This window comes from Drosophila serrata, unplaced genomic scaffold (genome assembly GCF_035046125.1).
Source record: "Drosophila serrata isolate PLE 108 unplaced genomic scaffold, ASM3504612v1 contig_155, whole genome shotgun sequence".
In the NCBI taxonomy this organism is placed as follows: domain Eukaryota; kingdom Metazoa; phylum Arthropoda; class Insecta; order Diptera; family Drosophilidae; genus Drosophila; species Drosophila serrata.
In genome coordinates this window covers 187,563-206,015 of record NW_028257053.1, presented here as the reverse complement: position 1 = coordinate 206,015, position 18,453 = coordinate 187,563, and the positions used below count along the sequence as shown (strand labels likewise).

The window sequence follows — 18,453 nt, the reverse complement described above, 5'->3', positions numbered from 1 at the left end:
AATTTCTGGGTCTTTTTCTGGAAATTTGAACAATTTAAGGGCGGGGAAATCGCGTCTAGATTTTTGGCAGTGGGGCAGGCTGCACTTGTTTTCACTGATTTGTGCTCTCTTTTTATCTGCCATTGTCATAAGGGCTTTCAAATTGCCTTATTATTAACAACTAAACAACAAATAATGCTAAAACTCAAACCTGTGTCAATAGCAGCAGCACGTAAAATTGGCGCGCAAAGTTCCGAAACAACGAAAAAAGTTGTAATTTGCTATTTATACCACTTATTTGCACAATTTTTACACTCATTTATTATAGTTTATGTCACAAATGCAAATGGTTAGATTTTGTTTGATAACAAAGCGTTTGAATAATTAATAATCTTATTAATCGCCACTCTATGCTGTTGTAGGCCTTTAGCGAACGCAAGAAGAGAAACAAAAGGGGGAATACAAAGAATTGGCGCGCTTTTCTTGCTCGAGCTTTTCTTGCCCGGGCGCGCAAATCAAATAAATTTGAATTACAGAAAATCATGTAACTAAAAGCGGCTCTCCCCTGATCAAACATCGGAAGATGTTCTCGCCTTTATACAAGGCAAAACCAGAGCCGACAAAATTAAGATAAAGGTGGAAAAGTTTAAATTTTCTCACGCTAGGGACATTTTATCTTTCAAAATAAATGTCCCTAACGAGCTCTTTAACACTATTTGCTCTCCCAACTTTTGGCCCGACTACGTTGTTGTTAAGGAGTTCGAAGCGAAGAAAAAGAAAAAGCGGCCTGTAGGAATAACTCTTCCCAGGTCTGATCAAACCACTGCGCCTTCAACCTACTCCCTAGATATTTCCTATCAGAATGCGCATGAGGCTTACGTAGTAAGCTTCCTAACTTGTATTCTGATAGTCTTTCGTTTGCATCTCAGGTTATTGTGCTCACAGAAACCTGGTTAAAGCCGGAGATTCTGAGCTCCGAAGTTTTTCCAGCTGTGTTCACAGTATATCGGCTATAACGTCCTATCAGACGCGGGGGTGGAGTTCTTATAGCGGTGGACTCCTCACTCACGTCAGAATTATTAACCTTCGAGGAATGCAACGATGTTAAATTCCTCTGCGTGAAGCTATCTATAAAAGGTAGCTCCAGTTTTATTACCTGTTCCTACATACCTCCATTGTCGGAACTTCCTATTTATTGGAATTTGGATAGAGACCAGTTGGTAGTCCTAGGAGATTTTAATATCCCTGGTGCTATTTGGTGCTCAAATAATTTCACCAATACTCTCCATACACCTACACAACATGACTTTATCGCTGGATTGTTCGATATTTCGCTGACTCAAGTCCACCATGTTCGAAATTCCTTACAGCGCTTGCTTGATCTTTGCTTCGTCTCTGATCCTGCGAGAGTCAGTTTAGCAAGGGTGGCGCCTCTGACGCAGCCCGAAGATCCCTATCATCAAACTTTCGATGTGACTCTTGATATTGGGTGTGACGTACAGAATATTTCTGACCGTCCAGCCAATAAAGTCCTATGTTTTCCCGTGGGCTACGAAAGAGTTGAGCCGACTTAACAATAAAAAAGCTAGACTGTATGCTACATTTGAATTCACTGGTTGTCAATCTGCCTTTCATCTTATTTATCAGCTTGGTTAAACTTTACCGTGCTGAACGCGCAGTGTTATAAAAACTATTTAACTCGTTGTAGGGCCCAGTTCTCACCGGACCCAAAACAGTTTTATAATTTTGTTAATACTAAACGTAAGCCTAAAACAAATCCTTCCTCGCTTTCATTTGAAAATACTACAGCTTATAATGATCAGGGAATAGCCGATCTATTTTCGCAGTTTTTTCAAACAACTTATTCAAACTTTTCCAATTTATACCAGAATTAATCCCACGACGACCCAAATCAAACTTTATCTGTCCTTGCCTAAACGAAAGCTCTCTCCTTTTATATCTTCAACGTGTTAAGCCCGGTGCTCAGGTATTGCGCCGACGCCCTGTGCTATCCCCTTCTGAAATTGTTTATCCTTAAAAACCTCCCACTTTCTCATTACTTGCAAGAAATCGCATATTATTCCTCTCCGCAAAAAAACGTAGAAAATTGGATGCCAGCAATTATAAAGAAATCTCTAATATGTCGGCCATCCGTAACCTATTCGAAAACATTATTACTCCTCACTTGCAGCACCTTTGTAGATCAGTTATTTCTCTATGTCTTCATGGTTTTGTTAAGCGAAGATTAACAACAACAAATCTTTTGGAGCTTTCTTCCTATCTTCCATAAAAATTTTCAGACAGATATAATCTATACTGAGTTCGGTAAAGCATTTGACTCTGTTATTCTATCCTCGTAAGAAAACTAGATTTAATGGGTTTTCCAAGTGATCTTTTTAATTGGATCTCAAGTTATCTGAATGGCAGGACGCAAATAGTTCTGTTTAAGAATAATTTATCTTATGTTCTAAGGGTTACATCTGGCGCCCTGCAAGGAAGCCATTTTGTGCTTATTGCTACTTACACGCTAAACTGCTGCTCTTTGGAAAGAATTAATTCTGTTGATGATTTGGGCGTCCGCTTGGACCCCTTGGATTTCGTCTATGGTGAATAGAGCCGGGGTGTGCTTGGATTTATTAAACGGTGGTCGAAGGTATTTAATGACCCCTATGTCACTTAATCGTCATATTCCTCTTAAGTTCGTCTTATCTTAGAATATGCATGCTGCATTCGGAGCCCTCAGTATGTCGTCCATAGTAAACGCATCGAATCGGTTCAAAAGAATCTTTTACTTTTCGCTCTACGCCGTTTAAATTGGGTTGGAAACCAAAGATTACATTTCTATTCTAATAGACTTCTCTTAATAAATTTACCGTCCTTAGGCAATCGTAGAACGATGCTAACCTTTATTTAAAACCTTATCCATGGTAATGTGGAAAGTGCTGACTTGTTGAGTTAGCAAAATTTCCACGTACCAAGTAGAAGTACTAGATCTTATATACCACTAGTATTGCGCCACTATAGAACCTCCTTCGAACTGCATGAACCTTTTAGAGTCTTATGTGCAAATTATAATGATTTGTACCCACTAATCTCCAACGAAGATAGTCTTCCCAAATTAAAATATTTAATACTAACATACTTAGTAAACATGCAAGTTAAATACCTGGCAGCACGCCGGTAGTTAAACATAAGGGCGATTTGAGTGTACTGACCGGAGTGCATGAACGTCAGAAAAAAGAAAAAATATATATATATATATGTATAGTGTTCCCAAGGTTTTTCTGATTATTGCGATAGCGGCTTTAAAAATCGTCTTCGCTCTTTTTAAGATATTTGAACAAAAAAATGCAAGAGTAGGTTTTTATTATACCCTTGCAGGGTATTATAATTTCAGTCAGAAGTTTGCAACGCAGTGAAGGGGGCACCTCCGACTATATAAAGTATATATATTCATGATCAGGATCAACAGCCGAGTCGATCTAGCCATGTCCGTCTGTCGTCTGTCCGTCTGTCCTCCTGTCCGTCTGTCCGTTTCTACGCAAACTAGTCGCTCAGTTTTGAAGCTATCTGAATGAAACTTTGTAGTTAGCCTTCTATATACTCTCACTCGTATATATGTCGGAACGGGCCGGATCGGACGACTATATCATATAGCTGCCATAGGAATGATCGGAAAATTTTTACAACAAATTTTTAACTTTTTCAGTTTTCAATAGAATTGGATCAAATTTATAGCCATTCTACTACACTCTACAATTCGAGAAAATAATACAATTAAATTTATACCTTTTTCAGTTTTCAGCTGATTTTCATCAAATTTGAGGTATAGCCATTTTATATTAGTCTTAAATTTTGTGTCAAATTTCATGAAAATCGGACGACTATGTCATGTAGGTGCCATACAAACGATTGTTTGATGTAGAGGAAAAATGGAAATCAGCGAATGTAAAACTGCAAACATAATATGTATAGGTGAATGAAATGAAAGCAGGTATTACTTCATTGTTTTTTAACACAAATAAATATAATTTATATTGTTGAGAATCCAAGTCATAGAAGTTCTATCTGCAAGGGTATATAAACCTCGGCGGGCCGAAGTTAGCTTCCTTTCTTGTTTATTAATACATTTAAGGTGCTGTAGTTTAGTACTTCTTTTAAAATGGATCGGTAAAGTACTGTTATTGTTTTAGATAACCATTTTTTAAATTTAAAAAATTGTTTTAGGTTTTGTCTTTTGAATACGTATTAAGGTTTTCTCATGTATTCCGAGTAGCAAATATATATGGAAAAATGTTGATGAATAGGGGATATATTAAGCCAGATAGGAAACGACCCAAAAAAATCAAGCCGGTAGACTACTTTCAACCACAATCAAGTCGCAGGACATGGATATATATACCTGCAATAATCTCCAATATAATCTTTAACTATTTTAAACTTGTTTAATGCACAAAGCGTTTTTTGTGCTGCATGAAATATCAGGTTGGGAGGTGCATAAACTAATTTCAATTTATTACACAAAGGCCAAAAAACAACCGTTTCAAGCAATCTAACATTAGCAACTGGCTTTTATTAACAGCAGCAGAACTATGTAGAGAACAGAGATTTGGTAGCTTCATGTTAATGAGCTTTTGTTTACATTGTATATTCAAAGAGAAACGGTTCGGGAGATGCGAATTTAAAGAGTTTGGCCGAACATCCCGGCCGCCTTGAAAGTATCATCTTTCAACAAGATTATGATGCAGTGTTGAGTACTGGTCGGCAGCATACACCAGTGCTAGTTCGAATGTGGGCCACTCGGATTAGCCCATCCTGTCCGGGAATAACGGTCTCAATGCGCCCAATCTTCCATCGCTGAGGAAGGTTGTCGAATGACCACCGACCACCACCAAAACTCTTGCTTTCTTGCGGTCACGGCGTTGAACCGTTTCAGACTGGTCGCATGTGTTCCCGAGACGGGCCTTTCTGGAAGGGAGCGAAGAGACTTTCCAACCAAGAAGTGCCCTGGGGTAAGTGCACTAAAATCGTTGGGATCTGGAGATAGCGGAGATAACGGACGCGAGCTAAGAATCGCTTTAATTTCAGCGGTTATTGTGCTGAGTTCCTCGAAGGTGAATCTGGAATTTATCAACGTTCTGTAGAGCAGACTTTTCGCGCTTTTCACCGCCGCTTTCCAAAGGCCTCCAAAGTGAGCAGCTCTGGGAGGGATGAAATGGAAGGTTATGAAATCGATTGAGAAATAAGATGAAATGACCTCTTGCGTGGCTTTGTTTTCAAGAAACTCTCGTAATTCTTGAAGATGGTTGGCAGCTCCGACGAAGTTGGTTCCGTCATCGCAGTAGATGTCTGTTGGGATCGACCGCCGGGCGATCATCCGTTTGAGTGCTCCAAGAAATGCCTTGGTGGACAAATCCGAGACAACTTCTATGTGGATTGCTTTAGATGCCAAACAAATAAAGACAGCGAGGTATGACTTGGTTGGACCCTTTCTTCTGATTCGAAGATACGTGTTGAATGGTCCGCAGAAGTCGACGCCGCACTTCTGAAACGGATGCTGCGGCAGGACTCGTTCTAGAGGAAGCGATCCCATGAGTTGGTTCTCTAGTTTGGGCGTGAACCGAACGCAGCCGATGCAGGAGCGCACCACTCGACGAGCTAGATCTCTGGCATTAATGATCCAGTACTCCAGTACTCCAGACGGATGAGAATGACTAGAGCCTTCGGACCTGCGTGACAATTCCTCAGATGCAAGTGTCGAACATAAATCCAAGCAAAGTGCGATTTGCTTGGAAGAAACAGCGGATGCCGCTCAGATTCAGGGATGTCAGCGTTCTGTAGTCGCCCTCCAACTCTAATAAGAGCATATTATGATGAGGAGTTAAATACTTTAGCTGACTTGTAAGTGGTTTAGCCTTCTGCAGCGAGCGAAAATCTTCAAAGAAGCACTGTTGCTGTTGTAGACGATGCTGAATAGTGCGCGGCGAAGTTCTTCCGGCGTTTGCGATGGATCAACACCTTTGACTCCTCTTGACAGGTCGGCGAAGCGAAAAACGTATGTGATGGTGCGAATGCAGCGAGTATATGAACTAATGTGAGTCAACTGTTGAAGAACATGATTGTTGATCACAGCACTATGTGGAATTTGACCCGTTTTCGTGGGCAAAATTAAAAATTTTGAAATTATTATTATTTTTCACTGCAGGTTTCTTATATAATGATGGTTGTGACTATAGGAAGGTATTTTAGAAAAGTGGCCGTGTTAACGCCCCCCTCCGCCCACAGAAATCGAAAAAAAAATCGAATATTTAAAGCCATTTTAAAGTTATAGACCAATTTTGGAACACAGGATGAATTTCTTATTTTAAATGTGTCCTGTAAATTTGGTTCAGATCGGATAATAAGTGTAGAAGTTATTTAAGAATAACATTATTTTTGGTTTTATTATTCTACATATTAATTATTAACTTCATCGTTGTCATCAATTTCATTATTATTATAAAAAAAATATGTATTGTCGACTTCCCTAACGTCGATATCAGTTTTAACGGTTAAGAAAACCTTATATTCTGCGGAGTTTGATTGTTCCACAATATATTTCCGGAGGAATTGAACCTCCCTTGCTTACGCCACACTACTAGCAGTTCTGCATTTCTGACCAAGATGTTGCTTGCTAATAATTCAAATTACGCAAAAAAACGTACAATGAGCCTATATATTTTGAATTCAGAATTGACAAACCTACAACTTGTATATGGACACTCACTGAGACAATTTTGAATCTTTTTTAAAACCTTTTGGAAAGTTCAACTTTCTTTCCAAAAGTGACAATGGACACCACTTGCTTTAACAGCCACTGTCTTTAACAGCTGTTATTTTAACATTGAACTGTTAAGTTAACATTTTAGTTTGATCATTTCGTAACATTGTATCATTGAAAATACGGAAATTTGAATACTTGCAAAAAATTAGTTTTGGCCACGAAAACGGGTCAAATTCCACATAGTGCAGCGTAAGGAAACGCACCCCTGCTCATCGTTCCACTGTCGATCTGCCACTGAAAAGTGAATTTTTGTTGTGCTCGGTTTCGAACGAATGCTTCGAACTCGAAAAAGCTGAACGCACTCTGGGGTTCTAGACATAATGTTCGGGTGCTCTAGGTTTCCAGTCTCAGCCGTTTTTGGGATAGTACTTTTTGTACTGTTTGACTTCTCTATGTATTTCTTACTTAGTGATAGTAGCCACAACGGCCAGGAAATGATTTTATTTCCTTTTGCGTTTTTGGAATGGGAAATTTTACTATAGCCTGAACCTTGTCTGGATTTGGTTTGACACCATCTGGTCCAATTTTGTGACCAAGAAAAACTGCCTCTCTTCTCATAAATTCGCATTAATTCAATTGTAGTTTAAGATTTGACTCTAGTAAATTTTTTAAATACTTTCCTTAAAAAGTTTAACTGATCGCAGAATATATTATGATATCGTCGAGATATACTAACAAATTTATTAATTAAATCTTTAAGTATGTAATTTATACATCTTTGGAATGTTACTGTGGCATTTTTCTATCCGAACGGCATTCTTGTGTACTCAAAATGCCCATATTTAGTCGAAAATGCGATCTTTTTTATGGATTTCTCGTCCATTTCAATTTGATGAATGCCTTTGGCTAAATCAATTCTTGTAAAATATTGGCAACGTTCTAGTTTACCGAGTATTTCATCCATGTTAGGGATGGGAAATTTATCGCTTATTGTTATGCCATTTAGTCCTCTATAGTCGATTACGATTCTAAACTTCTCTATACCTGTGGCATTAGCCTTTTTTGGTACAATCCACAATGGACTACTGTAGGGTGATTGGCTGTGCCGAATAATTTTCTGATCCTACATCTCTTTTATTTGTTTCTCAACTTCCTGTTCGAAAGCAAAAGAGTAACCATATGGTTTTCTGTAAATTCGGTTTTCGTGTTGTATTTATTATTTCTCATGCTTAACGACACTCGTGAAAGTCAAATTGTCACCTTCACGATATTGAATGTCATTGAAACTTTTTAGTAAATTATGTAGTTTAATTTTTTCTTCTTTGTTTAAATGGTCGAGTCGATATTCCTGTCCCCCTTCTATCTCATTTTTAATTGCGTAATTAATTTCTTCTGTATAGTTTTCTCGTTTTTAAAATGCTCCACATGTTTTTTCTGCATTTGGATCCCTCAAAAATTCTCTTACTTTAAATGTTTTTTTTTATTTATTAATACTGTTCTTAAGGAATAATCGATAATGGCATTGTTTACCAATATCTGATCTTGTTTAAAAAGATTATTTGGTGCAATAAATACACGCTCCTTTAACTTTGTAACTCCTTCCATAGTTCTTACAGAAATTTGTTTTACTGAAGGTGGTAATAAAAAAAATCTTCCCTCATTACATTTATTGAGGACGCCATGTCAACCAAACACCTGTATAGTCGATTATTAATCATGATTTCTATGTATTGATTTGTTCCGAGGCTCCCATTGGAAAATTTTCATGTGACCTTGGTTCATTTTGTTGAGTATTTTGATACAAGCTATTATTATTATTAAAACCACGTTGCTCATAGTAGAACTGACCATTGTTTTCTATTTGTTGATGATTTTCATTAACCTGCATTTTTTGTGAATCGCTATTACTTTCCCGTACACGCTTGTAAGGTTGGTTTGGTATATATCCTCTTGGACGTTGATGCACTAAGGTCAGTACATTCAAGGGGCCCGTAGGACATCAGGCATGTGCCTGTTTGGGTAAGGTGTTAGTAGGCGCGATGGAAAATATAGGACAGAAAACGAGGAAAATTGACTACCGGCGTGCTGCCAGATTGTTAGCTTGCATGCTTACTAAGTGTATTATTATTAAGGATTTTAATTTGGAAAGGGTATCAACGTTAGAGATTAGTATGTACAAATCATTATAATTTGCACATAGCACTCTAAAAGGTTCATGCAGTTCAAAGGAGGTTCTACAGTGGCGCAACACTAATGGGATATAGGATCTAATAGTTCTACATGGTACATGGAAATTAAGCTGACTCAACAAGTCAGCACTTTCCACATCACCATGTATAAAGTTAAAAATAAAAGTTATCCCTAGCATCGTTCTACGATTGGCTAAGGAGTCTACTAGAGTAGGAAGGTAATCTTTGGTTTGCTTTCGAATTTAAACCGCGTACAGCGAAAAGAAAAAAGTTCTTTTGAACCGACTCAATGCGTTTACTATGGACGCCGTACTGAGGGCTCCAAACGCAGCATCCATATTCTAGGATAGGACGAACTAAGGAAGTATATAAGGATTTAGTAACATAGGGGTCATTGAATTCCTTCGACCACCGTTTAATAAATCCAAGCACACCCCTGGCTCTATTCACCATAGACGAAATATGATCAATAAAGTCAAGTTATGGGTCCAAGCGGACGCCCAAATCGTCAACAGAATTAATTCTTTCCAAAGAGCAGCAGTTCAGCGTGTAAGTAGCAAGCCTAGGAACGACACGAGAGAATGTCATTAGCTTGCATTTCGAGCCATTTAAGTTTAATAAGTTTATACAGCACCAAGTTGGAAAATTATTAAGATCTGTTTGTAAATCCAACTGGCAGGCAACGTCATTGTATTGCACGCAAAGCTTGACGTCATCCGCGTACATAAGCACTCTGGAGTTAGTCAAGACTTTGGGCAGGTCATTTATAAATAATGTAAACATTATTGTGGAAGCCCTTTATAATAAAGGAAGAGAGCTCCAAAAGATTTGTTTTTGTTGATCTTCGCTTAGTAAAACCATGTTGACATGAAGAAATAACCGATCTACAAAGGTGCTGTATGTGAGGGGTGATAATGTTTTCAAATAATTTTGGGATGGCCGAAAACTTAGAGATTCCTCTATAATTGCTGGCATCCAATTTGCTACCTTTTTTGCGGAGAGGAATAATAAACGATTCCTTCCAAATAATGGGAAAGTGGGAAGTTTCCAAGGACAAGGTAAACAATTTCAGAAGGGGATAGCACAGGGCGTCGGCACAATACCTGAGCACACAGCCAGGTATTCCGTCAGGGCCTGGCGAGCTTTCGTTTAGGATAGGACAGAAAATAAAGTTTGATGTGGGTATGTCGTAGGAATAGGTCTGGTGTAGATACGAAGAGCTTGAATAGGTTGTTTGAAAAAACTGCGAAAATAGATCGGCTATTGCCTGATCATTATTTGCGGTAGTATTTTCAAATGAAAGCGAGGAAGGATTTGTTTTAGGCTTACGTTTAGAGTTAACGAAATTATAAAACTGTTTTGGATCCTGTGAGAACTGGGCCCTACAACGAGTTAAATAATTTTTATAACACTGCGCGTTCAGCACGGTAAAGTTTGACCGAGCTGATAAATAAGATAAAAGATCTTAGATCTTCATCGTGTCAAGCCAGTTTATTCGCCAGGTCCCGACGGAATTCCTGGCTGTGTGCTCAGGTATTGTGCCGACGCCCTGTGCTATCCCCTTCTGAAATTGTTTACCTTGTCCTTAGAAACCTCCCACTTTCCCATTATTTGGAAGGAATCGTTTATTATTCCTCTCCACAAAAAAGGTAGCAAATTGGATGCCAGCAATTATAGAGGAATCTCTAAGTTGTCGGCCATCCCAAAATTATTTGAAAATATTATCACCCCTCATTTACAGCACCTTTGTAGATCGGTTATTTCTCCATGTCAACATGGTTTTACTAAGCGAAGATCAACAAAAACAAATCTTTTGGAGCTCTCTTCCTTTATTATAAAGGGCTTCCACAATAATGTTTACATTATTTATAAATGACCTGCCCAAAGTCTTGACTAACTCCAGAGTGCTTATGTACGCGGATGACGTCAAGCTTTGCGTGCAATACAATGACGTTGCCTGCCAGTTGGATTTACAAACAGATCTTAATAATTTTCCAACTTGGTGCTGTATAAACTTATTAAACTTAAATGGCTCGAAATGCAAGCTAATGACATTCTCTCGTGTCGTTCCTAGGCTTGCTACTTACACGCTGAACTGCTGCTCTTTGGAAAGAATTAATTCTGTTGACGATTTGGGCGTCCGCTTGGACCCATAACTTGACTTTATTGATCATATTTCGTCTATGGTGAATAGAGCCAGGGGTGTGCTTGGATTTATTAAACGGTGGTCGAAGGAATTCAATGACCCCTATGTTACTAAATCCTTATATACTTCCTTAGTTCGTCCTATCCTAGAATATGGATGCTGCGTTTGGAGCCCCCAGTAGGGCGTCCATAGTAAACGCATCGAGTCGGTTCAAAAGAACTTTTTACTTTTCGCGGTTCAAATTGGGATGCAAACCAAAGATTAGCTTCCTACTCTAGTAGACTCCTATTAATAAACTTGCCGTCCTTAGCCAATCGTAGAACGATGCTAGGGATAACCTTTATTTTTAACCTTATCCATGGTGATGTGGAAAGTGCTGACTTGTTGAGTCAGCTTAATTTCCATGTACCATGTAGAACCACTAGATCCTATATCCCATTAGTGTTGCGCCACTGTAGGACCTCCTTTGAATTGCATGAACCTTTTAGAGTGTTATGTGCAAATTATAATGATTTGTACACACTAATCTCTAACGTAGATTCCCTTCCCAAATAAAAATCTTTGATACTAACACACTTAGTAAGCATGCAAGCTAACAATCTGGCAGCACGCCGGTAGTCAATTTTCCTCGTATTCTGTCCTATATTTTCCATCGCGCCTACTAACACCTAACCCAAACAGGCACGTGCCTGGTGTCATACGGGCCACTTGTATGTACTGATCTTAGTGCATCAACGTCCAAGAAAAGGGCAGATTGAGAACCGGTGATTTTAAATTTAGCATACAGTCTAGATTTTTTATTTTTAAGTCGGCTCAACTCTTAAGTAAACCACGGCGGTTTATTCGAGCTTGGCGGATAATATAACGGAACACATTCAGTAAAAAATGAATTCATGGCACTGTAAAAAATATCCATGGCAACTGCCATGTCAGTGCACATGTATGGATCGGACCAATTGAACTCGTTTATAAAATTATTCAGCCGTTCAAAGTCCGTTTTGCGAAAACATAGGACTTTATTGGCTGGACGGTCAGAAATATTCTGTACGTCACACCCAATATCAAGAGTCACTTCGAAAGTTGGATGATAAGGATCTTCGGGCTGCGTCAGAGGCGCCACCCTTGCTAAACTGACTCTCGCAGGATCAGAGACGAAGCAAAGATCAAGCAAGCGCTGTAAGGAATTTCGAACATGGTTGACTTGAGACAGCGTAATGTCAAACAAGCCAGCGATAAAGTCATGTTGTGTAGGTGTATGGAGAGTATTGGTGGAATTATTTGAGCACCAAATAGCACCAGGGATATGAAAATCCCCTAGAACTACCAACTGGTCTCTATCCAAAAGTCTACTGGAAACCATTTGAATAGCGGAAAGGTGATTCCAATAAATAGGAAGTTCCGACAGTGGAGGTATGTAGGAACAGGTAATAAAAATGGAGCTACCTTTCATAGATAGCTTCACAGAGGAATTCAACATCCTTACATTCCTCGAAGGTTAATAATTCTGACGTGAGTGAGGAGTCCACCGCTATAAGAACTCCACCCCCTCGTCTGATAGGGCGATCTAGCCGATATACCGTGAACACAGCTGGAAAAACTTCGGAGCTCAGAATCTCCGGCTTTAACCAGGTTTCTGTGAACACAATAACCTGAGATGCAAACGAAAGGCTATCAGAATACAAGTTTGGAAGCTTACTACGTAAGCCTCTTGCATTCTGATAGGAAATACCTAGGGAGTGGGTTAGTTTTTTGGATCGGGATTGGAAGACGTAGAAGGCGCAGTTGTATGATCAGGCCTGGGAAGAGTTATTCCTACAGGCCGCTTTTTCTTTTTCTTCGCCTCGAACTCCTTAACAACGATGTACTCTGGCCAGAAGTTGGGAGAGCAAATAGTGTTAAAGAGCTCGTTAGGGACATTTATTTTGAAAGATGAAATGTCCCTTGCGTAAGAAAATTTGAACTTTTCCACCTTTATCTTAATTTTTTTCGGCTCTGGTTTTGCCTTGTATAAAGGCGAGAACATGTTCCGATGTTTGGTCAGGGGAGAGCCGCGAGACAAAAATATGTCTCGTTGGTGGAACCGCTATAGGGGCTTTTGGCAAGGCAGATTGGTTATCTGCCGTGTCATTGTCGGCCGATATTCCGGGCCTAACACCCTGGGCAGATATATTTGTGTGCACGGGACTTTGAGGGGTCAATATTTGCGACCCCCCAAGGGACAAAACAGAAATCTCCGGCGGTTCGGACACTCCCGCTGCACAGTCGGGTACCGAATCTTTTCTAGCGCTCGATCTCAGCACTCTTGGAATTAATGCTGTGGTCGAGGGCTGTGCCGAGGGAGGCTGCTGCTGAGAACCCGTTTCAGGTAGTTGGGGTCCGCCTACATGCTGCCCACCAATAGCGGTTTTTTTGCGCCTGGGAGACTCATTTAATAGCGTAAGGCTATTAAATTGGGTGTCCAGCGCCAAGAAAATATCAAGAGTTTTTCGAAAACTGGTCAAAACCGTTAAAACCGTTTTTGGTTTACCGCATGAAAGATATCATCTCCCTTTCTACATCGCGACAGGCCTCACAACAGAAACGCAGGCCGATGTTTTTTTTTACATCGTCCACCGTCCGAGCTGCAACTCCAATGCACTTGACAATATTTCCGGACATTATAAAGACTTACCACTGTACACTTAGTACACTGCTGGAAATTATATAGCCTAGCCAATTGATCTGGATGTTCAGATGTTTCAGATTTTTAAGCAACATCATAACGAATGTCATTTTATAAATCTTCTGTTTTAATAGAGTAGATAAATGAATCTGTATTTTGAAATTTGGGTTTCATATATGGGTAGTGAAAATCATACTTCTTCCAATTGGATAACTCTAACACTACAAAACCCAGGAATATTGGCTTACTACAAACGTTATGTAGTCTATTCATTTGAATCGCATACATGTTTTCTTTAAACTTTGTTGCACTAAATTATTATTAAAATTGAATCTGGCTATTAAGTCCCTCGCACATAATCTAGGACGCCCACCTTGGGGACCCACAGGTCTGTTACTAGGCGAATGTCTTTGCGCTTTAAGTTATTTTCTTTCTTTGAGTCTTTCTCAAAATTATTGTTAGTCCTAGTCCTGTTCTCCGTGTTAATGTCAATATATTTCTTAAGCCAAGGTTTTTGTTTGAACTCGAGGATACTATGTACTTTTTCGAGCTCTAAACCATACACTGCTTTAAAATGTTATAGTGTATGATGTATTTGTATTTATTACGAAGATCGGCTAATAACTTTGGAGTCTTTGAGGTTTTCGAAAGTAGTAGACAGAAAAGTAGGTCATTGTGCTCGTCGTAAAGTGAGTATGGATATTTTAAGTCTACCTCTAAAATATATCCATACTCGCTTTCCTCACAAATAGAATTAATATCAAACATTTCTATTTATGGTTGATTCAACCATTTAAAATTTCCATAAGGGAGTGCTTCCGACATTGCCCATCCATACAAATTATTAGCATCCACATACATTAAATATTCTGACTCGGGTCAAAATCTTAAAGATATTTGTGGTTTGCTTTGGTATATCTATGACTACATTGAACGATTCCCCCTCGAATTCCAGACTGAACATATGTAATCATATCAAAATCAGTCAGTAATTCGAGGAATATTGCTGTAGTTTTCAACATCGCATCCCGTGAAAAACCCGGAGTTGTATAATAATGGGTTTGATCGAGTTGGTTGATATTTGAACAATTAGCCCTAAAGTTCTGAAAAAGTATTTGAGCAACAAAACAATTATTTTTAGATGGAGTTCCAAATAATCTCTTAAAGTTCGATACTTGAAGTGACTTCGAACCTGAACGGCAAGAAGATAATCAGCTTCAGATCATTCGGAGTCTGTTAATTTACTATAAAACTTTTTCTGAGGTGGGAGAGAGGTTTCTAGTCAGAGGTTCAGAGGCTCGAGTCAGGTTTTTGGTCAGAATCCATCCAGATTAAAATAGTGTTGCTTCTCTGTTCCATTTGTGAACAGAAGTCCAAATATAGTGTCCTTTTCTTCCTCATACTCAAACACATTAAGACTTATGTGAGGGGTTTGTTTGACGAATACATTTATTTTGTCCGTTTTCATTGGGAATGTCCACCCAGTAAAATCGATCGTGATGTTGTTGATCGTTGGCATACATTTTGGTGGTGATGGTTTTGATGATGAAGATGAAGATGAAGATGATATTAATTTTTTTTCTGTTAGTTTTTTGTAATTTTGTTCTGTACTTTTACACGAGCTCCATCTTCGCTGTGAAATTGTTACAAGTGTATCCTTTTCATCCTCCGCCCCTATTTAGATGAGATAATTGTGTATGTCATCACACGCATTCAATCAACTGGAGATTTAATGAGTGTGGGAAAACCCCCTCTCATCATCCTTATTCAATGAGGGGATTGCGGTTTACTGCCCTTCTATGGGAAAACAAATCACCTTTTCAAATATCTCACAGGGAAAATCACATCCATCCCTTTTTTAAGTGAGGATCGTGGGTGAACGTCCTCAATCCGAGCGTGGATTTTCCGTCCCATACAAGACATGTATCCTTATTTAAGACCCTGTCCCTTTTTTAAGAGAGGATCGTGGGTAACCGTTCACGTGCGCTCAAAGATCGAGCAGACGATGGATTTTTCCGTTATGAGTCTAGCATTTCTTCGATAACATCAATTCATTCGTGGGTAAACGTCCACGTGTGTGAACGGGATCAACGCGGTCCAGGATCTCTCCCTCCCTTTCGCACTCGTATCCACATTGTTGGGGCGCTTGAACACTTGTTCACAAGTATCCTTTTACATTCACTGACCCTAATAATTTGCATCTTTATTACCCCATCCATTGACAGGTTGACAGCTAACCCTCATACCCTTGCAGGGTATTATAATTTCAGTCAGAAGTTTGCAACGCAGTGAAGGAGGCACCTCCGACTATATAAAGTATATATATTCTTGATCAGGAGCAACAGCCGAGTCGATCTAGCCATGTCCGTCTGTCCGTCTGTCCGTTTCTACGCAAACTAGTATCTCAATTTTGAAGCTATCTGAATGAAACTTTGTAGTTAGCCTTCTATAAACTCTCACTCGTATATATGTCGGAACTGGCCGGATCGGACGACTATATCATATAATTCCCATAGGAACGATCGAGAAATTTGACAGGAATGAGAATGGCGGTGGCTGTTGTCGGAAGACTGACAATCGCGGTGGCGATAACATTTTTAGTTTTCAACAGAATTTAATCAAATTTAAGATATAGCCATTTCATATTATTCTACAATTATGTGTAAAATTTTATTAAAATTGGACGACTATATCATATAGCTCCCATAGGAACGATCGAGAAATTAATTCAATTAAAATGTATAACATTTTCAGTATTCAACAGATTTTTTATCAAATTTGATACATTGCCATTTTATAAGAAGAAAAGAAATTAATAAAACTAAAGATTATAACTTCTTCAGCTTTCACCAGATTTGCATCAAATATGAGATATAGCCATTTTATTTTATTCTACAATTTTGTGTAAAGTTACAAAAAAACCGAGCTACTATATCACATAGGTGCCATACAAACGATCGTTAGATGTGGAGCAAAAATGCAAATCTGTGAATGTAAAACTGAAAATATAATATGTATAGGTGAATGAAATGAAAGCAGGTATTACTTCATTGTTTTTTAACGTTAATATATATATTTTATATTGTATGCATTCCTAGTCATCGAAGTTCTATCTGCAAGGATATATAAATTTCGGCGTGCCGAAGTTAGCTTCCTTTCTTGTTTTTACTTTAACCATTTAAAATTTTGATAGCTAGCCCATTAATTGAATTTTTATTACCCTTTGCTGACATCAAAGGTCCCGAAATCGGCTTTTAATACTACTAAGGTAATCTTTGGTTTGCATGCCAATTTAAGCCGCGTAGAGCGAATGGAAAAAAGTTCTTTTGTTTACAATGGACGCCGTACTGAGGGCTCCAAACGCAGCATCCATATTCTAAGTTAGGACTAACTTCAGAGGTATGTAAGGATTTAGTAACATAAGGATCATTGAATTCTTTCGACCATCGTTTAATAAATCTAAGCACATCAATAAAGCCAAGTCCAAGCTGAATCAAAGCCAATCATCAACTGAATTTTTAAGTAGCAAGCTTAGGAACGATACGAGAGAATGTCATTAGCTTGCATTTCGAGCCGTTTAAGTTTAATAAGTTTATACAGCACCAAGTTTGAAAATTATTGAGATCTGTTTGTAAATCCGACTGGCAAACAACGTTCTTGTATTGCACACAAAGCTTGACGTCATCCGCTTACATAAGCATTCTGGAGTTAGTCAAGACTTTGGGCTGTGCCGAGACCCCGTATTTTCCTACCTTGTAATCGCTGTGCTCCATATGGAGAGTTATATTTACGATCACTTTTGAAAACCCCCCATACTTGAAAATATTAAGGTTGGCGTTTCTGCCTTGTTACAAGTAATGACCCGTCTCGTGTGATACCTTACTTCCCCACAGTGTGTGCTTGGCGTAGACGTCTTACCCGAGGAAAAGCGTCGTCTTACTCTCCTCGGCCCACTGCACCACCCTGGTGAACGCTGCCAGGTCGTCGAGGGCCATGTAGCATGAGTTTGACTGTCCAATTTACTGCCAGAGAAGTGCCCGTCCCTGGTCCATGGCTCTTGTACTAAGCCGATGTCGATGTCGGAAAAGGACTGCAAGATTCGGTTCAGGATTATCTGCTCGAATTTTTGCGAGGAAGTGTTTTGGTTATCTTCGTCGATGACTAAGACAGATTCTTTTTGTCGTCGACTTCGTCTTAGAGGACATCATCCGGTTCGGCTAGGAAGATCTTTACCTTGGCCTTTCTGATGCCGTACCGAACATTGTGATCTGTTTTCTTCAGTTTTTCTAGGCATCGCTAGTTGACGAGGAACAGAAACGGCTGGCTTGTTTTTATCTCCCGCTCCGCCTTGGGGATGGCCTAGTCCTCCATATAGACCCCTGGATTCTGTGCTCGTAGAGTCTTAAGTACCATTTGGCAATTAGATGTGAGCTCAGAGCCGTTGAGATCTGGTGTGGATTGTGGGTTGTTCAGCATGTTCATATAAACACCCGCGCTGCACGACGTGGCAATCGCGGCGCGGCCGAGTGGTTTGGGGCATTGAAGATTGCCAACTGTGGCTTCGTCCCAAAGCCATGGCAAGAAAACTTCCAACACAGGATTGCCTGACCCTGAGAAGGCACCTTTCGAACACAGCTGGGTTAACCTCTCAGCCTTACAGTCAGAGGTCACGGGTCGTTTTACACGCCTTACTTATGGGGAGACCTTAACTAGA

General features: G+C 39.3%; 1 protein-coding gene and 1 pseudogene across 1 annotated transcript in view; both read right to left on the bottom strand.

The window, feature by feature from the left end:
* Positions 1-17,961, bottom strand: part of LOC147644572 (uncharacterized) — a 53,528-nt gene extending 35,567 nt beyond the window's left edge. The window contains exon 1 of the mRNA XM_086826162.1: positions 17,658-17,961. Coding sequence (XP_086682288.1) covers positions 17,658-17,734 — 77 coding nt within the window. The 5' untranslated portion in view covers positions 17,735-17,961. The remainder of the gene's footprint in view (positions 1-17,657) is intronic.
* On the bottom strand, positions 4,814-17,512 carry LOC147644573 (uncharacterized; annotated as a pseudogene).
* Positions 17,962-18,453: the final 492 nt, after the last annotated feature.